General features: G+C 33.2%; 1 protein-coding gene across 7 annotated transcripts in view; it reads right to left on the minus strand.

Annotated features, from left to right (window-relative positions):
- The window catches only part of LOC143079718 (importin-4-like), a 343,997-nt gene that overhangs the window by 202,651 nt on the left and 115,442 nt on the right, over positions 1-25,904 (minus strand). For all 7 annotated transcript variants that reach the window (XM_076255254.1, XM_076255258.1, XM_076255257.1 and 4 more), the window contains one exon: positions 9,097-9,198. In XM_076255254.1, coding sequence (XP_076111369.1) covers positions 9,097-9,198 — 102 coding nt within the window. The remainder of the gene's footprint in view (positions 1-9,096; positions 9,199-25,904) is intronic.

Raw genomic sequence — 25,904 nt, forward strand, 5'->3', positions numbered from 1 at the left:
TTTACTGTGATTGTTCAATCCAAGATGGCGGTATACCATGAATCTACCTTAAAAGCTTCATCAGCAACATTTTATATTGGCAAATTTCCAATGAAGTCCATTAAACTAAAGTTATTGGCAAATTTCCAATGGAATTTATTTATAATAAAGTTTATGACAAATTTCAAATATACATAATTTAAAAGCAGTTTAGGTGAGATATTCAAATGAGTTTCAATTACCAACCTTACAATGCTGTTTTAATTATGTTTTGTACTTAAGTAATTGTCCATTAACCTGGAAACCCTTTTCCCCCTTTTTTGCACCTTATTCCTTAACGGTTTGAGCCATAACTCTCAAAGACAATTCTTACCATCCCTTTGTGGTATTCCAATATCCAAAATCTAAATACATGGTTAGATTCAGCATATCAAAAAAACCCAAGAATTCAATTTTTGATGAAATCAGATAAAGTTCAATTTTGGACCCTTTAGACCTCACTGTGAACCAATTTGATAACCGGGCCCAAATATCATGAATCTAAATACATGGTTAGATTCAGCATATCGAAGAACCCCATATATTCAATTTTTGTTGAAATCAAACAAAGTTTAATTTTGGACCACAATTTTGACAAACTTGAAAACTGGGCCCATAATAAAACTAGAGGTTCTAAAGAGCCTGTGTCGCTCACCTTGGTCTATGTGACTATTAAACAAAGGAAGCAGATGGATTCATGACAAAATTGTATTTTGGTGATGGTGATGTGTTTGTACATCTTACTTTACTGAACATCCTTGCTGCTTACAATTATCTCTATCTATAATGAACTTGGCCCAGTAGTTTCAGTGGAAAATGTTAGTAAAAATTTACAAATTTAATAAAAATTGTTGAAAATTGACTATAAAGGACAAGAACTCCTTAGGGGGTCAATTGACCATTTCGATCATGTTGACTTATTTGTAAATCTTACTTTGCTGAACATAATTGCTGTATACAGTTTATCTCTATCTATAATAATATTCAAGACAATAACCAACCAGGTGCTCCGCTTTATACGACCGCAGAGGTCAATCCATGAACAGTTGGGGCAGGTATGGACAAAACATTTAAGCGTGATACAGCCCTGAATTTGGATTGTGATCAAATTTTTGACATTATATTGGTTTTTTACACAAAACAAATGTCAAGATTTTACAAATCAATTAAAGATTTTTTCTTCAACTTATTTAAATCTAAAATTAAATAGTTGACACAGCATAGGTTTCTGACACAAAATGAATATGGTCTAATGAACTTAAATTTTTTTTTGCCTTTGAGCAATTCTCTATGCTGTTGAATATTAATCCTGTCAAAATAATGTTTGAAGAAATTTTCTTTTTATTTATGAAATCTGAAATGAGAACAAGTATGGACACAACTTTTAAGCTAAAAATATTTTAGATAAGATAAGGAAAAAAAAAACTTCATCAGCAACATTTTATATTGGCAAATTTCCAATGAAGTTATTTACATAAAGTTATTGGCAAATAAAAATAGAAAATGACATCATAGTCATGTCTGGCAAATGTCCAACATACATTATCTAAAAACATTTTAGATAAGATAAGGAAAAAAAGCTTCATCAGCAACATTTTATAGTGGCAAATTTCCAATGAAGTTATTTACATAAAGTTATTGGCAAATAAAAATAGAAAATGACATCATAGTCATGTCTTGCAAATTTCCAACATATATTATCAACTACTACGAACGACCGAAAACCGAATACCAAAAACGATAACCGGTTAACCGGACTTTTTTCAATTTTATTAAATATGATATAAATTTATATTGAAATCATTAAATAGTTACAAACTTTATATGTTTTCTTTAAAAATTGTCGTCGTGGTAAATAATTTGACGGATCAATTGTCCAGGATATTGATTTGGTTTTTGCACCATAACTTTAGTATAAGTAAAAAATGTTTGAAGAAATTTTCTTTTTATTTATGAAATCTGAAATGAGAACAAGTATGGACACAACTTTTAAGCTAAAAATATTTTAGATAAGATAAGGAAAAAAAAACTTCATCAGCAACATTTTATATTGGCAAATTTCCAATGAAGTTATTTACATAAAGTTATTGGTAAATAAAAATAGAAAATGACATCATAGTCATGTCTGGCAAATTTCCAACATATATTATCAACTACTATCCTATACAAAGAAAGATAACTCCAATTGAAAATTAATTGTTATTGCATAATATTGTGCAATTAGATATTTCTTGCTATTGTGCAATACTGTGCAATTGAAAATTTCTTGCTATTGCACAATACTTGATATGGAATCCTGATTTGGACTAACTTAAAAAACTGGGCCCATAATCAAAAATCAAAGTACATGTTTAGATAAAGCATATCAAATAAGCCCAATAATTTAATTTTTGTTAAAATCAAACTTAGTTTAATTTTGGACCCTTTGGACCTTAATGTAGACCAATTTGAAAAATGGACCAAAAATTAAGAATTTACATACACAGTTAGATTTGGCATATCAAAGAACCCATTTATTCAATTTTTGATGAAATCAAACAAAGTTTAATTTTGGACCCCCATTTGGACCAACTTGAAAACTAGGCCAATAATTAAAAATATAAGTACATTTTTAAATTCAGCATATCAAAGAACCCCAAGGATTCAATTTTTGTTAAAATCAAACCAAGTTTAATTTTGGACTCTTTGGACCTTAATGTAGACCAATTTGAAAACGGGACCAAAAATTAAGAATCTACATACATAGTTAGATTCGGCATATCAAAGAACCCCAATTATTCAATTTTTGATGAAATCACACAAAGTTCAATTTTGGACCCTTTGGGCCCCTTATTCCTAAACCGTTGGGACCAAAACTCCCAAAATCAAACCCAACCTTCCTTTTATGGTCATAAACCTTGTGTTCAAATTTCATAGATTTCTATTTACTTATACATTTACTAAAGTTATGGTGCAAAAACCAAAAATAATGCTTATTTGGGCCCCTTTTTGGCCCCTAATTCATAAACTGTTGTGACCTCAACTCCAAAAATCAATCCCAACCTTCCTTTTGTGGTCATAAACCTTGTGTTTAAATTTCATTGATTTCTATTTACTTATACTAAAGTTATAGTGCGAAAACCAAGAAAATGCTTATTTGGGCCCTTTTTGGCCCCTAATTCCTAAAATGTTGGGACAAAAACTCACAAAATCAATCCCAACCTTCCTTTTGTGGTCATAAACCTTGTATAAAAATTTCCTTGATTTCTATTCACTTTTACTAAAGTTAGAGTGCGAAAACTAAAAGTATTCGGACGACGACGACGACGCAAGACGACGCAGGACGACGACGACACCAACGTGATAGCAATATACAACCAAAAAATTTTGCGGTCGTATAAAAAATAGCAAAATTTCCTTAAAATTACCAATTCAGGGGCAGCAACCCGACAACGGGTTGTCCGATTCATCTGAAAATTTCGCGGCAGAGAGATCTTGACCTGATAAATATTTTAACCCCCATGTCAGATTTGCTCGAAACGCTTTGGTTTTTGAGTTATAAGCCAAAAACTGCATTTTACCCCTATGTTCTATTTTTACATCAGACACATTTTTTAAACTAGATACCCCAAAGATGATTGTGTCTAAGTTTGGATTAATTTGGCCCAGTAGTTTCAGAGGAGAAGATTTTTGTAAAAGATTACTAAGATTTACGAAAAATGGTTAAAAATTGACTATAAAGGGCAATAACTCCTAAAGGGGTCAACTGACCATTTCGGTCATGTTGACTTATTTGTAAATTTTACTTTGCTGAACATAATGCCTGTTTACAGTTTATCTCTATCTATAATAATATACAAGATGATAACCAACTAGAGGCTCGCTCACCTTGGTCTATGTGAATATTCAACAAAGGACACAGATGGATTCATGACAAAATTGTGTTTTGGTGATGGCGATGTGTTTGTAGATCTTACTTTACTGAACATTCTTGCTGCTTACAATTATCTCTATCTATAATGATTGGCCCAGTAGTTTCAGTGGAAAATGTTAGTAAAATTTACAAAGTTTATGAAAATTATTAAAAATTGACTATAAAGGACAATAACTCCTTAGGGGGTCAATTGACCATTTCAATCATGTTGACTTATTTGTAAATCTTACTTTGCTGAACATTATTGCTGTTTACAGTTTATCTCTATCTATAATAATATTCAAGATAATAACCAACAAGATGCTCCGCAGGGCGCAGCTATATACGACCGAAGAGGTTGAACCCTGAACAGTTGGGGCAAGTATGGACACAACATTTAAGATGTGGATACTTAAAAATTCAAAAGATCTTTTAGAGTACATACAATCTAACTCTCTTTCATCTTGTAACAGTATTAAAACATTCGACTTTTCTACTCTTTACACAAGTATTCCACATTCCAAACTAAAAGACAAATTGAAAGAGTTGGTATTACTTTGCTTCATAAAAAAGAATGGCCAACGTAGATACAAGTATCTTGTCTTAGGGAGGGATAAATCCTACTTTGTAAAGAATCACTCTGATTCAAACAAAAAATTCTCTGAAACTGATATTATCAAGATGCTTGATTTCTTGATTGACAACATATTTGTTACGTTCGGAGGACGTGTTTTTCAACAGACTGTCGGCATTCCAATGGGAACAAACTGTGCCCCTCTACTCGCCGACTTGTTTCTTTATTATTATGAGGCTGACTTCATGCAGGAACTTCTTAGGAAGAAAGATAAGAAGTTAGCAATATCCTTTAACTCTACTTTCCGCTATATAGATGATGTTCTTTCACTAAACAATTCAAAATTCGGTGACTATGTGGAACGCATCTATCCAATCGAACTAGAGATAAAGGATACTACAGATACAGTTAAGTCGGCTTCATCTCTTGACCTACATCTAGAAATTGACAATGAGGGTCGGTTGAAAACAAAACTTTACGACAAAAGAGATGATTTCAGCTTTCCAATTGTGAACTTTCCATTTCTAAGTAGCAACATTCCAGCAGCACCTGCATACAGGGTATATATCTCCCAATTGATACGATATTCCCGTGCTTGCATTTCCTATCATGATTTTTTTGATAGAGGTTTGCTGCTCACAAGTCAGCTATTAAACCAAGAGTTCCAAATGGTGAAGTTGAAATCATCCCTTTGTAAATTTTACGGACGCAATCACGAGTTGGTTGACCGTTATGGAATAACCGTTTCACAAATGATATCGGATATGTTCCTTACGTCGTAACTACAATCCCCTTCCCTTTCATGAATATGACCTACCGAATTAGACTATTTACCTGATTTGTAATCACATAAGCAACACGACGGGTGCCACATGTGGAGCAGGATCTGCTTACCCTTCCAGAGCACCTGAAATCACCCCTAGTTTTTGGTGGGGTTCGTGTTGTTTATTCTTTAGTTTTCTATGCTGTGTCGTGTGTACTATTGTTTTTCTGTTTGTCTTTTTCATTTTTAGCCATGGCGTTGTCAGTTTGTTTTAGATTTACGAGTTTGACTGTCCCTTTGGTATCTTTCGTCCCTCTTTTAAGCTGGATTCAGCTCTAAATTTGGATTGTGATTAAATAATTGACACAGCATAGGTTTCTGACACAGAATGAATGTGGTCTAATGAACTTAAAATATTTTTTTTGCCTTTGAGCAATTCACTATGCTGTTGAATATTAATCCTCTCAAAAACTTGTCTGAAGAAATTTTCTTTTTATTTATAAAATCTAAAATGAGAAAAATTTAACCCCCCCCCATTTTTTTTTTCACATCCCCCTTTCCCTTTTTCCAAAACTGATCTCAATTCAAATTCCTAATGGAGTTTGCAACAATAACTACTCATTTAAATACATCATAAAATATTAAAATGTAAAATAAAGTGCTTGTTATCATTGAATGGTAAAGATTGTTTTAATTTATCAGTTGGTAGTAAAAGTGAATATACATTGTATATTGTATAAAACAATGATTTAAGTTGATTCAACTACTATTCTGGACAAAGAAAGATAACTCCAATCAATTGAAAATTTCTTGCTATTGCACAATATTGTGCAATTAGATATGTCTTGCTATTGCGCAATACTGTGCAATTGAAAATATTTGCTATTGCACAATACTGTGCAATTGAAGATTTCTTGCTATTGCGCAATACTGTGCAATTGAAAATTGTTTGCTATTGCACAATACTGTGCAATTGAAGATTTCTTGCTATTGCTGAATACTGTGCAATTGAAAATTTCTTGCTATTGCACAATATTGAATATAATAATTTTGGATCCTGATTTGAACCAACTTGAAAACTGGACCCATAATCAAAAATCTAAGTATATGTTTAGATTCAGCATATCAAAAAAGCCCAAGAATTCAATTTTTGTTAAAATCAAACTTAGTTTAATTTTGGACCCTTTGGACTTTAATCTAGACCAATTTGAAAACGGGACCAAGAATTAAGAATCTACATACACAGTTAGATTTGGCATATCAAAGAACCCCAATTATTCAATTTTTGATGAAATCAAACAAAGTTTAATTTTGGACACCGATTTGGACCAACTTGAAAACTGGGCCAATAATCAAAAATCTAAGTACATTTTTAGATTCAGCATATCAAAGAAGCCCAAAGATTCAATTTTTGTTAAAATCAAACTTGTATAATGTTGGACCCTTTGGACCTTAATGTAGACCAATTTAAAAACGGGACCAAAAATAAAAAATCTACATACACAGTTAGATTCGGCATATCAAAGAACCCCAATTATTCAATTTTTGATAAAATCAAACAAAGTTCAATTTTGGACCCTTTGGGCCCCTTATTCCTAAACTATTGGGACCAAACCTCCAAAAATAAAACCCAACTTTCCTTTTATGGTCATAAACCTTGTGTTTAAATTTCATAGATTTCTATTTACTTATACTAAAGTTATGGTGCGAAAACCAAGAATAATGCTTATTTGGGCCCCTTTTTGGCTCCTAATTCCTAAACTGTTGGGACCAAAACTCCCAAAATCAATCCCAACCTTCCTTTTGTGTTCATAAAACTTGTGTTTAAATTTCATTGATTTCTATTCACTTATACTAAAGTTATTGTACAAAAACCAAGAATAATGCTTATTTGGGCCCTTTTTTGGCCCCTAATTCCTAAACAGTTGGAACCAAAACTCCCAAAATCAATCCCAACCTTCATTTTGTGGTCATAAACCTTGTGTCAAAATTTCATAGATTTCTATTCCCTTAAACTAAAGTTATAGTGCGAAAACCAAGAAAATGCTTATTTGGGCCCTTTTTGGCCCTAATTCCTAAAATGTTGGGACCAAAACTCCCAAAATCAATCCCAACTTTCCTTTTGTGGTCATAAACCTTGTGTTAAAATTTCATTGATTTCTATTCACTTTTACTAAAGTTAGAGTGCGAAAACTAAAAGTATTCGGACGACGACGACGACGACGACGAAGCCAACGTGATAGCAATATACGACCAAAAAATAAAATTTTTGCGGTCGTATAAAAACAGTAAAATTTCCTTAAAATTACCAATTCAGGGGCAGCAACCCAACAACGGGTTGTTCAATTCATATGAAAATTTCAGGGCAGATAGATCTTGACCTAATGAACAATTTAACCCATGTCAGATTTGCTCTAAATGCTTTGGTTTTTGAGTTATAAGCCAAAAACCACATTTTACCCCTGTGTTCTATTTTTAGCCATGGCGGCCATCTTGGTTGGTTGACCGGGTCAACGGACACATTTTTTAAACTAGATACCCGAATGATGATTGTGGTCAAGTTTGGTTAAATTTGGCCCAGTAGTTTCAGAGGAGAAGATTCTTGTAAAAGTTAACGGTGGACGATGGACATAATTCCTAAACTGTTGGTACCAAAACTCCCAAAATCAATCCCAACCTTCCTTTTGTGGTCATAAACCTTGTGTACTAAGTCAGGAATATGGCCATTGTTATATTATAGTTCGTTTCAGTGTGTGTTACATTTTAACGTTGTGTTTCGGTTGTGTTGTTTGTTTTCACATGACTATTAGACGTGTCACAGTACTTTTCTATCCCAAATTTGTGTATTTGGTTTTGATGTTATATTTGTTATTCTCATCGGATTTTGTCTAATGCTTAGTCTGTTTCTGTGTGTGTTACATTTTTATGTTGTGTCGTTGTTCTATTATATTTTATGTGTTTCCCTCAGTTTTAGTTTGTTACCCTGATTTAGTTTTTTGTCCTTGGATTTACGAGTTTTGAACAGCGGTATACTGCTGTTGCCTTTATTTAGCCCATAATTCCTAAACTGTTGGTACCAAAACTCCCAAAATCAATCCCAACCTTCCTTTTGTGGTCATAAACCTTGTGTTTAAATTTCATAGATTTCTATTTACTTATACTACAGTTATTGTGCGAAAACCAAAAAAATGCTTATTTGGGCCCTTTTTTGGCCCCTAATTCTTAAACTGTTATGACCAAAACTTCCAAAATCAATCCCAACCTTCCTTTTGTCGTCATAAACCTTGTGTTTAAATTTTATAGATTTCTATTAACTTATACTTAAGTTATAGTGCGAAAACCAAATGTCTTCGGACAACAACGACGACGCCAACATTCATACCAAAATTGCCAGTCAAGGCTAGGGCAACAACTATGAAAAGTCATCTGACAATATAATTGGTGGTAAGGTAAAATCGGTATATATATAAGTACGTCTGAACCAGTGACAACTCTACTACAGATTTATCCATCGGATCATCAGCACTGATGGTGATACATGGCTGTGTACATTCTGTATGTGTACATTCTGTATATACAACTCGTCTAAACATCAACCCAACAATGCTTTTGCAAATTTTTGTTCTTCCCTCGCAGGGATTCGAACTCATGCTATTGAGATATCATGACACCAAATCGCCTGCACTGTATCTGACGGGCTAGACCACTCGACCACCTTGGCTTCACAATTATAAAGCTTTCGGTGGCCAGTTGTTACCTTTCCTCATCAGTTTTAATCTAGCGTCATACTACAGTACATGATATATAAGGCATGAAGATGGAATAAGCTGTTAATAAACATACAATTACCTCAATACAAAAATCTACAACTGTTTTCATATGGGGAACAAGCATGGCTACTTCACATTCTAACATCTCATCAAATACTTCTAGAACTTCACATGCTTGATCCTGAAAAATACATATATATTTTTATGAATATTTTCACGTTTTGCTTACATTTGTATTACAAACTCAAAGAAAATTAAATCTCCCCTAAGTAATGTGGACTATAACATACAGGTGGGAGAATGTTTAAGTTCAATTACTCAATTGCAAGTATTGTCACATTATCAAGTTTATTTGACATTTAACATCCAATAGTCTAGTCAAAATAGATGAAAATTGTGGCCAACCTGAAAAAATTTGCAACAGAATTATTTTTGGTATTTTTCAATTCTAAAAGGTTTTTTTTCAAATCCCAACAAAAATCGGATGTTTTCACATAAAATTTCATGTTTATAAAAAAAACAATATTTTTTTCATTATTTCATTTCATAAACACTGCACACCTGTTGTAAAACTTTTGATTTAAAATGATTATCATCAAAAATGAATGTTTAACAAGCTCTTATCAGTTTTTCATTATTTTTGACAAATTTTGCTATTTTTCACCCCAAAAAAATCTATGTTCCCACTCAGATATCTTGGTAGACTTTTGGTATGTTACAAAGAAAGCCTGTTGGAATTGAAAAATACAAAAAAAAAATCTTTTTTAGGTGAAATGCTATTTTGACTAGACTACAAGAGGAAATTGTGATGATGCATTGTAGGTTGTATTAGAATACAAAATTTCACGGGTCAATATAATGACATCTTTTGTATGAACAATCTAAGAGTAATAGTACCATAATCCAGTTGGACGGCACACAATTTAATGTTTTTTTCTATTGTCAAGTGACAAAAGGTTGGAGTTAACGTTTTTTTTGGTAAACGTGCATGACTCAACTTTTTTTTACCTATATTGTCTTATTTTTACTCGTACATTAATAATAAATGGGAAATGTGTCCATGATGCATCTGCTTGTATATCATATAAAGTTATAAAAATTTGAGGATCATTAATCAAAGTGCTTCAGCTTGTAAGCACCAAAGGTTAAAGATTGTTTTAATTTTGTCAGTGAAGACATTTGGTTAAGGCAAACTCAAGTTAGAAAACGGAAACCAATTCTGGAATGTAAACACGTAAGTACATTTAGATGGACAAGAGTAAAATGTAATGCCTCCTCGGCTACAGCATTGGCATAAAAAATATCTTAAATATAAAGTTATAGATTCTTTGTCACTTTGTATGCAGAAAATAGTGATATTATACATTCTGACACAGCATTAATTGTGAAACAATATTTCTCTTCTCTAGACATTTGAGTTTTCAAGATGGGAGGTTTGCTGATCAACATCCCTGTTAAAGAGTGGAGAAAATAACTTATTGACTGGGAATGTTTCTCTTGAAATTTTCAAACAATACATTTATGTTACCAACTTTCTTGTTTTTTTAATATGATCTGCAGTGATTGGTTCTTTCGGTGTGACATCAATGATCGTCAGGCATGCCCATCCCTAATTTTTCCAGGCAGCTCAAACTTTAAAGTGTGTATAATTTGGTAAATTTTGGTAAATTTTTAAAAAATGTTTTTCTCTCTAGCTTCTGGGCAAAGTACATTATAGATAGATATACTGTTAATAGCAAGAGTGTTCAGTAAAGTAATATCTACAAACACATCACCATCACCAAAACACAATTTTGTCATGAATCCATCAGCATGTCCTTTGTTTAATATGCACATAGACCAAAGTGAGTGACACAGGCTCTTTAGAGCCTCTTATTTATTGTTGTGTGGTTGATATATTTGTTTTGAATAGCCAGCTTGGAATACGGCACATAGATACCCTAGTAATGATTGTGGCCAAGTTTGGTTAAATTTGGCCCATAGTTTTAGAAAAGAAGATTTTTGTACACAAAGTTACAAAAATGATGAAAAGTTGTTCAATATTGACTATAAAGCGCAATAACTCCTTAAGGGGTCCTCTAACAATTTTGATCATGTTCACTTATTTGTAGATCTTACTTTGCTGAACATTATTGCTGTTTACAGTTTATCTCTATCTATAATAGTATTCAAGATAATAACCAACAAGAGTGCACACGCTGAAATGTCTCACCTTCTATACTTATCATTGATATTATGTTGATAGTCCTAAGTATAAAGCTAAGCTTTATTACAACTGTCACATAAATTTAACATTAACCAAGATAACTAAACAAAGACCAATGAACCTTGAAAAAGAGGTCCAGGTCAGATGAACCATGCCAGGCAGACAGGTACAGCTAACAATGCTTCTATACAACACATATAGTTGACACATTACTTATAGTTTAAGAAAAATAGACCAAAACACAAAAACTTAACACTGTGCAATGAACCGTTAAAATGAGGTTAAATAAAACCTACTCGACTGACATAAAGGTCATAAAATATTTCCATACACCAAATATAGTTGACCTATGGCATATAGCATTAGATAAAAAGACCAAAACTCAAAAACTTAATTTTGACCACTGAACCATGAAAATGAGGTCAGTCACATGACATCTGCCCACTAGACATGTACACTTAACAATCATTCCATACAACAAATATAGTAGACCTATTGCATATGGTATGAGAAAAACAGACCAAAACACAAAAATTTAACTATAACCACTGAACCATGAGAATGAGGTCAAGGTCAGATGAAACCTGCCAGTTGGACATGTACACCATACAGTCCTTCCATACACCGAATATACTAGCCCTATTGCTTATAGTATCTGAGATATGGACTTGACCACCAAAACTTAACCTTGTTCACTGATCCATGAAATGAGGTCGAGGTCAAGTGAAAACTGTCTGACAGACACAAGGACCTTGCAAGGTACGCACATATCAAATATAGTTATCCTATTACTTATAATAAGAGAGAATTCAACATTACAAAAAATTTTGACTTTTTTTTCAAGTGGTCACTGAACCGTGAAAATAAGGTCAAGGACATTGGACATGTGACTGACGGAAACTTTGTAACATGAAGCATCTATATACAAAGTATGAAGCATCCAGGTCTTCCACCTTCTAAAATATAAAGCTTTTAAGAAGTGAGCTAACGCCGCCGCCGTAGCCGCTGCCATAGCCGCCGCTGAATCACTATCCTTATGTCAAGCTTTCTGCAACAAAAGTTGCAGGCTCGACAAAAACTGCAAAATTTCCTTAAAATTACAAATTTTAGGGCAGCAACCCAACAACGGGTTGTCAGATTATTCTGAAAATTTGTGAGGGGATAGATCTTATTCTGATGGACATTTTTAAATCTTAAAAGATTTGCCCTAAATGTCTTAGTTTCAAATATATAAAGCAAAAACTGCATTTTACCACTATGTTCTAATTTTAGCCATGTCGGCCATTTTGTTTGGTGGGCGGGGTCATCGGACACATTTTTTAAACTATATACCACAATGATAATTGTGGCCAAGTTTTGTTAAATTTGGCCAAGTAGTTTCAGAGAAGAAGATTTTAGTACAAGTTACAAAAAATGACGAAAAGGGCAATAACTCCTAAAGGGATCGACTGACAATTTTGTACATCTTGACTTATTTGTAGATCTTACTTTGCTGAACATTATTGCTGTTTACAGTTATTCTCTATCTATAATAGTATTCAAGATAATAACCAAAAACTGCAAAATTTCCTTAAAATAACCAATTCAGGGGCAGCAACCAAACAACAGGTTGTCCGATTCGTCTGAAAATGTCAGATTTGCTCTAAATGCTTTGGTTTCAAAGATATAAGCCAAAATATACATTTTACCAGTGTGTTATATTTTTAGCCATGGCGGCCATCTTGGTTGGATGACCAGGTCATCGGACACATTTTTTAAACTACATACTCCACGGATGATTGTGGCCAAGTTTGGTTAAATTTGGCCCAGTAGTTTCAGAGGAGAAGATTTTTGTAAAAGTTTACAGACGACGGACGACGGACGCCGGACGACGGACGCCAAGTGATGAGAAAAGCTCACTTGACCTTTCAGGTCAGGTGAGCAAAAAATTGACTATAAAGGACATTAACTCCTTAGGGGGTCAATTGACCATTTCAGTCATGTTGACTTATTTGTAAATCTAACTTTGCTGAACATTATTGTTTTTCACAGGTTATCTCTATCTATAATAGTCTTCAAGATAATAACCAAAAACAGTAAAATTTCCTTAAAATTACCAATTCAGAGGCAGCAACCCAACAACAGGTTGTCAAATTCATCTGAAAATTTCAGGGCAGATAGATCTTGAACTGATGAACGATTTAATCCCTGTTAGATTTGCTCTAAATGCTTTGGTTTTTTAGTTTAAGCCAAAAACTGCATTTTACCCCTATGTTCTATTTTTAGCTGTGGCGGCCATCTTGGTTAAATGGCCGGGTCATCAGACACATTTTTCAAACTAGATACCCAAATGATGATTGTGGACAAGTTTGGATTAATTTGGCCCAGTAGTTTCAGAGGAGAAGATTTTTGTAAAATATTACCAAGATTTAAGAACTAGAGGCTCTCAAGAGCTTGTGTCGCTCACCTTGGTCTATGTGCATATTAAATAATGGACACAGATAAATTCATGACAAAATTGTGTTTTGGTGATCATAATGTGTTTGTAGATCTTACTTTACTGGACATTCTTCTTGCTACAATTATCTCTATCTATAATGAACTTGGTCCAGTAATAACAGTGGAAAATATATTCTAAAAATTTACAAAAATTTATAAATTGTTCAAAAATGAATATAAAGGGCAATAACTCCTTAAGGGGTAAACTGACAATTTTGCTCATGTTGACTTATTTGTAGATCTTACTTTGCTGAACATTATTGCTGTTTACAGTATATCACTATCTATAATAATATTCAAGATAATAACCAAAAACAGCAAAATTTCCTTAAAATTACCAATTCAGGGGCAGCAACCCAACAACGGGTTGTCCGATTCATCTGAAAATTTCAGGGCAGATAGATTTTGACCTGATAAACAATTTTCCCCTGTTAGATTTGCTCTAAATGCTTTGGTTTTTGAGTTATAAGCCAAAAACTGCATTTTACCCCTATGTTCTATTTTTAGCCATGGTGGCCATCTTGGTTGGTTTGGCGGGTCATTGGACACATTTTTTAAACTAGATACCCCAATGATGATTGTGGCCAAGTGTGGTTTAATTTGGCCCAGTAGTTTCAGAGAAGAAGATTTTTGTAAAAGTTAACGACGACGACAGACGACGACGGACGACGGACGCAAAGTGATGGGAAAAGCTTACTTGGCCTTTTAGGCCAGGTGAGCTAAAAATGGTTAAAATCGACTATAAAGGGCAATAACTCCTCAAGGGGTCAACTGACCATTTCGGTCATGTTGACTTATTTGTAAATGTTACTTTGCTGAACATTATTGCTGTTTACAGTTTATCTCTATCTATAATAATATTCAAGATAATAACCAAAAACAGTAAAATTTCCATAAAATTACCAATTCAGAGGCAGCAACCCAACAACAGGTTGTCCGATTCATCTGAAAATTTTAGGGCATATAGATCTTGACCTGATGAACGATTTAACCCCTGTTAGATTTGCTCTAAATGCTTTGGTTTTTGAGTTATAAGCCAAAAACTGCATTTTACCCTTATGTTCTATTTTTAGCCGTGGCAGCCATCTTGGTTGGTTGGCCAGGTCATCGGACACATTTTTAAAACCCCAATGATGATAGTGGACAAGTTTGGATTAATTTGGCTCAGTAGTTTCAGAGGAGAAGATTTTTGTAAAAGATTACTAAGATTTACGAAAAATGGTTCAAAATTGATTATAAAGGGCAATAACTCCTAAAGGGGTCAATTGACCATTTCGGTCATGTTGACTGATTTGTATATCTTACTTAGCTGAACATTATTGCTGTTTACAGTTTATCTCTATTTATACTAATTTTCAAGATAATAACCAAAAACAGTAAAATTTCTATAAAATTACCAATTCAGAGGCAGCAACCTATCAACGGGTTGTCCGATTCATCTCAAAATTTCAGGGCAGATAGATCTTGACCTGATAAACGATTTAACCCATGTCAGATTTGCTCTAAATGCTTTGGTTTTTGAGTTAAAAGCCAAAAACCGCATTTTACCCCTATGTTCTATTTTTAGACCTGGTGGCCATCTTGGTTGGTTGACCAGGTCACAGGACACAGTTTTTAAACTAGATACCCCAATGATGATTGTGGCCAAGTTTGGTAAAATTTGGCCCAGTAGTTTCAGAGGAGAAGATTTTTGTAAAAGCTAACGACGGACGACGACCACGACGGACGCCAAGTGATGAGAAAAGCTCACTTGGCCCTTTGGGCCAGGTGAGCTAAAAATGTATCACCATTCCTGCTATAAATTATACACCAGCAGAAACAAATGCAATAATTCCAAAGCTGAATTTGCAAAAGGTTTGTTTCAGAGTTATCAGCCAAAAGCAACATTTTACCCCTATGTTCTATTTTAAGCCATGGCTGCTATCTTGGTTGGTTGGCAGTGGTCACCAGACAATTTTTTTTAACTAGATACCCCAATGATGATTATGGCCAAGTTTGGTTAAATTTGGCCCAGCAGTTTCAGAGGAGACGATTTTTGTAAAAGTTTACGGACGACAGACACCAGAGGATGGACGCCAAGTGATGAGAAAAGCTCACTTAGTCCTTTTGGCCAGGTGAGCTAAATATGGCAAAATTTCCTTAAAATTACTAATTAAGGGGTAGCAACCTAACAACCGATTGCCCTATTCATCTGAAAATTTCAGGGCAGATAGGCACACCTGTAAACCTGTGACAAAGAAAATGCAGGTCATGACCTGTATTGAAGAATGAAATCTCAGGTCATAACGTGTACAAACTTTTTCGAGCTGAATTTCAGTATTTAGGGGACATTTTTCTTATAATTTAAATCGAACAGTTTCAAAAACATGTTCACTTGGTTAAGCAATTTAAAATTTTGTTTATTATTTCATTGCTGATAAATTTGTGTAATACTTCCTTAATTCCTTCTTCATTGGAAATTATTACATTTCTTACAATGTACACCATTTCATCTTCCTTATATGTTGATAACCTTCTAGCATCCCTTGTAAAGATTATCCACAATTAAACTGTATTATTCATATTGCCCTATATATGTGGTGGTGTTTAACGACTGACTGGCTATACAGCCCTCGCACGGTCAGTTCATATTGCCCTTGACAATGAAATTAGAATATAATGAAAGACAGGTAAACAGTTAAAGGAAGTATAGATTAAAAAAATAATTTTCAACTATTTATTTTATAATAGTATAAAAGTAGAAAAATAATAGAAAGTAATATTGAAATATGTATTTGCATTCAATTAATTTAAATTTAATCTCTTTTACCCCCAAAAACGTAAATATAAAGAACAATTTTGAATGGTGACAAAAAAGGGGAAGTAACTCTAGTTGTTTTTTGAAACTACAGTGTGAAATAAACAAACAATTTACGACCCAAAACTAAGGTAATTGGTGGTAATTAAGTGTGTTTGACACCAAAGCTGTCAACTGTAGCCATGCACTACAATGGTCACTTAATTTGACAGTTAACACAGCTAGCTCAACTTCCTGTTCATGGAAGAATTACGAATTTGCCGGTATTTCAAAGGAAAATCACTTATGAAATCTATGAAGCCTAAGAAATCCAGGTGAAAACAGGTCATTTTCGGAATTTCCGGGTTATTCAATGACCCGGCAGATGACCCGGGTGATCCCTTAATATTAAGAAAATCTTGGGTCACACCCGCAGAATAAGGGTCAGTTGACAGGTATGGATAGGTCTTGACTTGATAAACAATTTCACCCAATGTCAGGTTTGCTCTAAATGCTTTGGTTTCAAAATTATAGTCAGATTTGCTTTAAATGCTTTGGTTTCAGGGTTATAAGCCAAAATCTACATTTTACCTCTATGTTCTATTTTTAGCCATGGCGGTCATCTTGGTTGGCTGGCCGGGTCATCGGACACATTTTTGAACTAGATACCCAAATGATGATTATGGCCAAGTTTGATTAAATTTGGCCCAATAGTTTTAGAGAAGAAGATTATTGTAAAAGTTAACAGACGACGCTGGACTAGGACGACGATGGACGCCAAGTGATGAGAAAGGAGCTAAAAATGAGAAATGTAATGAGTGACAACTGTCCTTGTTTATAACCTAAAGTGAAAGCAACAAACTTATTATGATACAGATAATTTGTGTTCAATCAATGCCAAAATGTTGACCTAATTAGTGCTTATAATTGCTTATTTCTTAATTTGATATAGGAAGATGTGGTATGAGTGCCAATGAGACAACTCTCCATCCAAGTCACAATTTATAAAAATAAACCATTATAGGTCAAGGTTTCAACATGGAGCCTAGGCTCACACCGAACAACAAGCTATAAAGGGCCTCAAAAATTACTGGTGTAAAACCATTCAAACGGGAATGTAAAATGTAAAAAGTTAACGCCAAGGACGACGACGAGGACAGATAACGAGGACAGACGACAGAAGCTAAGTGATGAGAAAAGCTAACTTGGCCATTCAGGCCAGGTGAGCTAAAAACGAGAAACAAGAAACACTTATGAACCACACAAACAAACAACAACCATTGAACATCAGATTCCTGACTTATGACAGGTCAAACAATTGTAACGGGATTAAATGTTTTAATCATAATGGTACCATACCTTCTCCCTTTTTCTGAAACAGTAGTATAACATCACTACATAGAAAGACATACTATAAAATATCAATTCGAATGACTTAACTCAATCAAAAAAGAATGGACACAAATAAACACACAATGAACAAATAAATTTGATCTGTGATACAATGTAAATACAGAGTTAATAAAAATAAGGGATGAATTATTAAAGTAAAAGTATAAAACTGATGTGAAATTTTACATAATTTTAGAAAAACATCAAATTTGAAAAAAATTAAGTCATATAATACAAAGGTAAATGAAAATAATTTTGTTGTTATAAGTATGCTTCTTCTTCTGTCTAAATAATCTTCCATTTCAGAATACCAACAAAATTTCTTGTACCGATATGTAAATAAAACTAATCTAAAACTTGGTAAATGTAGGGGGAATATAAACAATATAAACTGTTATCACAGAGATATGTCTCGCTCTTTGGTAATTTGGATAATGCAAATGTTGAAATTAAAATAGCAACACTTTAACATGTAAGTTTTGAAAATATTCAAAGTCAATGAACCATGACTGAAGAAACATGGCTAAGCATGTGCCAATGCTGATACAACTGCATACCAAACACTATTGACTTTCTGGTATCATAAATAGTTCCATTTAAACAAACCTTAACACAAAGTAATACATGTAAACTAAGAAAAATCTCAGTTAATAACCATGACAGAGGGGGCTTGGTCAAATAATTTCTAGACTGTATACCAAATTTCATTGACCTACCACTAGTGGTTCACCATAAAATGACCTAATCACAAACTAATACATGAAAACTAAGCAAAAGTTTCAAAGTCAATAGACCATGAGTCATGACTGAGAGAGCATGGAGATTATTTGGCCCTGCCCCTCATATATGGTCTATTGACTTTGAACTTTTAGTTATGTTTTCAATATTAGTTTGTGATTAGGTCATTTTATAGGGAACCACTAGTGATAAGTTAAAACTGATGATAATTTGTATGCAGTTGTATAAGCATTGGCATATCTCATATATCCAAGGCGATTATTTGGCCCAATGAGATATTTCAATGCTTATACAACTGCATACCAATTATCATTAACTAACCACTAGTGGTTCCCTATAAACTGAACTTATCACAAACTAATACATGAAAACTAAGCTAAGCAAAAGTTCAAAGTCAATAGACCATAACTAAGGGGGTGATGCTGAATAAATAGTTCCCTTTAAACAAACCTAAACACAAAGTAATACATGTAAACTAAGCAAAATCTCAAAATCAATAAACAATGACTGAGGGGGCTTGGTAAAATAATCTCCCTGATAATGAGATGTGCCAATACTAATACAACTGCATACCAAATATCTTTGACTTACCATTAGTGGTTCACCATAAACTAAATCTAATCACAAACTAATACATTGTTGACGCCGCTGCTGACGCAGGAAACACCATACCTAATTTTGATGTTCATAGTACGAAGAAAGTGACAATTTATTATAATTCCAAACAATCGAAGCTGGTATATATCCAGATACATGTTAACATTAAATAACAAAAAGCATTACAAATAGAATCAACAGGTCAAATTAACAAGAAAGAATGATTTGAGATTACTCACAGTTACTGACAGCTAGTTAAAAGCCAAAACAATTAACAATAAAAAAATCATGCATCAGAGACTAAAATCAACTAAAACACATCCCAGGGATTTGGTATTTTAACGTCATGGACAGTCAAAGACATGACTTGTGCAATGCCAAAAATATATGTATCGACAGGGAGTAGGATAGTTAGGAGCTTACTTTTGTATAGATAAAAATTAACGTGTGTGTGTCTATATACATCCCCTTTGAAAAGAATAGAAATTTAGTTAAGTTTTAATTTGCTGAGGACAAAATTGATATTAGTGCCAATGTAAACTATATTGAAAGATCTAATTACAACATTGGTAAGATAACCCTTACCCATAAGTTTGTTTAAAGGTTGGATAAGTTTACACCGATCATATAGTGATTTCCCCGCTATAAGTAGCAGTACAATATTACCATAAAATTTATGTGAAATACCATTTTTTTTGGGTACAGCCAAATTTACTAATCAAATCAGAATTTAGTAAAAGTTTTAAGTAATATATGGTAACGAAATCCCTGACTTAATAATTTACCATGCATTGATAACGTTGGTTAAAATCTCTGACATCACTACACACACCGGCATAGGGAATGAGTTGGGATATATAAACACGTTACGATGGAGCCAAAGGAACATCGCCGTCTAAAAAGGGAATATTCACAATAGGGAATGAAAAAAATCGTCTCTTTTGTCCTTACATTTTAGTATGGAGTTTCCCTTTAGAAATTGAAATGTCTAAACCTAGAAAAGAACAACTAATGCTGTTTATGTTAGATTTAGTTAAAGTAAGTTCTTTTGGGAAAATTTCGGTTGTATGTTTAGAGAACTAATAGTAATCTTATTTCACATATGAAATTTGGCACACAGATGCACCATTTCTTATTGCTTTTAATCAGAGTAAAAGTTAAAGTGATTATACACGTGATAATTTTGCTTTCAATGAAAATGTGTGTGGTAAAATTAGAGTAAAATTTTAGTCTAACTGAAATGCTGAAATTGTTATTGCAAGATTACTTAAATACTCCCTGCATATGTTATATGATATATTTAATGTATAAACTATATTGTAGGTACTATTCTAACCACAAACAAAGACCGTAATAATTTAATTTTCATTTTAAAAATACCCCGTACAATACTGTATCTGGGAGAACCTTGTAAAAACTTGAAAATTAGAAAATCGTGATCATGGGAACTTACTGCAACAATCATGATTTTAGCCATGAGTTATCAAGTAACTTAAACTTGTTAACTAGAGGAATTTTTGGACAATGAGCACCTTACTATAAGTTTCATAACATTTGGCAGTGGCAAACAAAAATTCAGCTATTTTCAATTTGTAAAGAGGCGTAACTCTAGGATGGTAAAAGTGACACCAACAAAATTACACTTGATCGGTGTTTTGTTGTAATAAGCATTGTGTAAAATTCATTTCATTCGGTTAAGCTAGGTTTAGGATTTTCTGGCTGCGTTGAAGACCCATTGGTGACCTTCAGCTGTTGTCTGCTCTTTGGTCAGGTTGTTGTATCTTTGACATATTCCCCATTTTCATTCTCAATCTTTTAAACTAAAATTATATAACGGAAATGAAAATTTCAGCAATTTTTCCATTTGTAAAGGGATATAACTCTAGAAAGATAAAAGTGACACCACCCAAATTCAAACTTGATCAATTTATTTGTGGTTACAAGCATTGAGTATGAGTTTCATCCCATTTGGTGGAGCAAACAAAAGTTAGAGAAAAGAAACTAATTTTGGGACATATGTACGGCGGAGGAATCAAAGTTAGTAAAATTTACATCTAATGGCAATAACTCAAAAAAAAAAGACACAGACAGTTTTGACTGAAAAAGAAAGCAAGGAGATTCTAATATTCTATACATTTCTGTCCTTGTCAAACTTCTCTATTCAGTGTTTTTCAAGATAATAGACAAAACTTGAGTTAATTTATTCAACTGTATTCCTATGTTCTAAATTTTGGCATGTTGTCCATGTTGGTTTGCAGACAGGGTCTTCAGTCAAATTTTTAAACTATATATTGGATATGCCTAATAATGATTGTTGCCAAATGTGGTTAAATTTGGCTCAGTTGTTACAGAGCAGAGAATTTTTCCCCTGCAAAATGCTGTCCTGATAAAATCTTTTCTTTTATGATATCCAAGGAAGTCAGGGGATATCCTAAAAAATCCCAGCACTGGTCATTTTGTAAATCCTGATATTTCAAGTGTCCCAGAAAGTCCTGAAATCTGTTGTCCTGATATTTCAGGAATTTCCAAGACTTTAAATTTGTTTCGGGAATTTCTGGGATATTTCAGGACTTACAATATTTGAACAACAAAAGTTAATCCTGATTTTTCAAGAACTCTTACGACTTTAGATTAGTACCAGGAATTACTGGGATATTTCAGGACTTCAAATATATGAGTTTCTTTTCAAGACTTAGTCTTTTTTTGTAATCTAAATTCCACCTAAATATATTAACAACTTCCAAGACCTGTTTGTGCATAGTTAAGACTTTTAAATAATCCTACTGATGAAAAATATTAGTACACAATTTTGGAAAAAAATGCAAATCTCCCATATCACAAATCATGTCAAAATGCCCCAAGTCAAAATATTTGAGTAACAATTTTTGTAATACAACATGAGTTTTTGTAATTAAACATTTTCAAAACCCAATTAAAGATCATGATCATACAACTATTTATCTTGGGCTTTGAAATAAAATATAATATATTGACACTCACAGTACACAGGTTTAATCTATATAAATGAATTCCATGCTATTTATCATCTATTAGACATGTCAGCCAGTGAATGAAATGTACAAATGTGCCAAAATTTGTGCAGACACTGGACAGGAAGTATCATAAACATAAAGTGTGAGGCCATTACATGGCTTTGTACATTTTCTGCAATAACTATAACTTAAAACATTAAGATGGTAAATAAACAATAAATGGATATTTTTTTTATTATAATATATATCAAATATTCAAGATAAAGATAATTTATTCAACTGAAACTCATTTCAAAGAAACTAGAAATTAAACTTCCTTAAACCAACACATTTAGAATTTGAACATGGACAACAATCAAAGATGTCTTATATCCTGAACAAAATGGATGCAGTTGAAATAGTTACAAACAGTCTATATTTTAACATTATATTAAAAGTGGAGATGTTTTCTTTTGGTGACATGACTGTTTCATTTTAAGTAGCATTGATGTTTACATTGCATTTTGAATAATGTCTTTTGGTAAGTACAAAAAAAATTAGATTCCACCATTTTGAATATGTGCATATGGAAAATTTATAGGAGTAAAGAAAAGACTTATAGAATGTTTACCTTAAGATTTACTGTAATCACCATCATAAATAATTAGCAATTTATATGATAACGAAAATTTATTTAGATAGTATGTATGTTTTTTTAATAACTAGAGGCTCTTGTGTCGCTCACCTTGGTCTATGTGAATATTAAACAATGGATACAGATAGATTCATGACAAATTTGTGTTTTGGTGATGGTGATGTGTTTGTAGATCTTACTTTACTAAACATTCTTGCTGCTTACAATTATCTCTATCTATAACAGTACGTTCTGTGGAAAATGTTATTGAAAATCTTCAAATTTTAAGAAAGTTGTTAAAAATTGACTATGAAGGGCAATAACTCCTTAGGGGGTCAATTGACTATTTTGGTCATACTGACTTATTTTTAGTTCTTGCTTTGCTGTACATTATTGCTGTTTACAGTTTATCTCTATCTATAATAATATTCAAGATAACAACAAAAAAAACAGCAAAATTTCCTCAAAATTACCAATTCAGGGGCAGCAACCTAACAACCCATTATCCGATTAATCTGAAAATTCCAGGGCAGATAGATCGTCTACTGATCAACAATTTTACTTCCTGTCAGATTTGCTCTTAATGCTTTGGTTTTTGAGTTATAAGCCAAAAACTGCATTTTACCCCCATGTTCTATTTTTAGCCATGGCCGCCATCTTGGTTTGTTGGCCGCTTTACCGGACACATTTTTTTTAACTAGATACCCCAATGATGATTATGGCTAAGTTTGGTTAAATTTGGCACAGTAGTTTCAGAGGAGAAGATTTTTCTAAAAGATTACTAAGATTTACGAAAAATGGTTAAAAATTGACTATAAAGGGCAATAACTCCTAAAGTGGTCAACCGACCATTTTGGTCATGGAAACTTATTTGTAGATCTTACTTTGCTGAACATTATTGTTGTTTACAGTTTATCTCTATCTATAATAATATTCAAGATAATAACCAAAAACAGCAAAATTTCCTTAAAATTACCATTTCAGGGGCAGCAACCCAACTACAGAATGTCCGATTCATCTGAAATTTTCAGGGCAGATAGATCTTGACCTGATGAACAATTTTACCTCGATGTCAGATTTGCTCTAAATGCTTTGGTTTTTGAGTTATAAGCCAAAAACTGCATTTTACCCCTATGTTCTATTTTTAGCCATGGCGGCCATCTTGGTTGGTTGACGGGGTCACGCCACACATTTTTTAAAATAGATACCCCAAAGATGATTATGGCCAAGTTTGGTTAAATTTGGCCCAGTAGTTTCAGAGGAGAAGATTTTTGTAAAAGTTAACGCAGGACGACGACGGACAACGACGACGGACGCCGGACGCCAAGTGATGAGAAAAGCTCACTTGGCCTTTCGGCCAGGTGAGCTAAAAATAAATCATTATTCTAAAAAAAAAAAAAAAACATTTATCAAAGGAAAAATGAAAAACATAGAACTGTGGGAAAACTCACAAAAGATAAGGATCAAGCAAATTTGCAGCAATATCTCTGAAATAAGTCTTAAAGCTTAATACAAGATACATGCTGCTGGAATGCATATTTTATGTTAAAACTTTCAAATATAAGATTGAGAAGAAAAAAATGCTAAAAATAAATTGTCAAGATATATTTTAAAGTCTATGATATAAATGAATGGGTCAAATTGTCTTAGTCCTTAATGTCAGGTTTTATTTATACACAAAATATATGTATGTATATGTATTCAATAAAAAAGAAGCATGTTGACATCAACAAATGTGACATACTAATGCATGAGATTTGCTATTTTATATTTTTATCATACTTTAGAATCAGAACTTTTATTTTGTTTCAGAAATACTGTTCAAGACATTCAGCAGCTATGATATTTTGCATATTTATAGTGAGAGCCAATATCTGTGACCAGCTAAAAGTAAAGAGGGCATTTGGGCAAATTGGAGAGAATAGAAGATGATAACAATAAATAAACTAGAGGCTCTCAAGAGCCTTTGTCGCTCACCTTGGTCTATGTGCATAATATGCATATATTAAACAATGGACACAGATAAATTCATGACAAAATTGTGTTGTGGTGATCATGTGTTTGTAGATCTTACTTTACTGAACATTCTTGTTGCTACAATTATCTCTATCTATAATGAACTTGGCCCAGTAATTACAGTGGAAAATATTTTCTAAAAATTTACAAAAATTTACAAAAATTTATGAAAATTGTTAACAATTGGTTGGTTGGTTGGCGGGGTCACGCCACACATTTTTTAAACTAGATACCCTAATGATGATTGTGGCCAAGTTTGGTTTAATTTGGCCCAGTAGTTTCAGAGGAGAAGATTTTTGTAAAAGGTAACGACAACGGACGATGAAGACGACGGACGACGGACGCCAAGTGATGGGAAAAGCTCACTTGGCCCTTTGGGCCAGGTGAGCTAAAAACTGCAAAAATTTCCTTAAAATTACTAATTCCCAACAACAGGTAACTGTTTTGTCTGAAAATTTCAGGGCAGATAGATCTTGACCTAATAAACAATTTTACCCCACTCAGATTTGCTCTAAATGCTTTGGTTTCAGAGACATAAGCCAAAATCTACATTTCAACCCTATGTTCTATTTTTAGCCATGGTGGACATCTTTGTTGGTTGGCCGGGTCAGGCCACACATTTTGTAAACTAGATACCCCAATGATGATTGTGGCCAAGTTTGGTTAAATTTGGCCCAGTAGTTTCAGAGGAGAAGATTATTGTAAAAGTGTAAGGACACCGGACGACGGATGCCGGATGCCAAGTGATGAGAAAAGCTCACTTGACCTTTCTTTCAGGTCAGGTGAGCTAAAAACAGTAACTGTACTATAGAAAATTTATTTGTTTTCAAATGATTTGATCAAATGTGCTGTGTAAAAAAAATAAGAAAATGAATACTGTCTTCATAGATTTTGTAAAGGATGAGAGTCCATGTTATCCTGTGGTTGTTTTTTTCAGGACTTTTTGGTATGTCTTGAAATATCTCAAGACATCCCAGGAAAATGTCTTGAAATGACCAAGGAATTCTCAGGACAATTTTGGGATGTTCCAGGTTAACAAGTCCCGAAAAGTTTTTAAATCCTGAGACTTTTCAGGACA

This window comes from Mytilus galloprovincialis, chromosome 6 (assembly GCF_965363235.1).
Source record: "Mytilus galloprovincialis chromosome 6, xbMytGall1.hap1.1, whole genome shotgun sequence".
NCBI classification, from domain to species: Eukaryota; Metazoa; Mollusca; class Bivalvia; order Mytilida; family Mytilidae; genus Mytilus; species Mytilus galloprovincialis.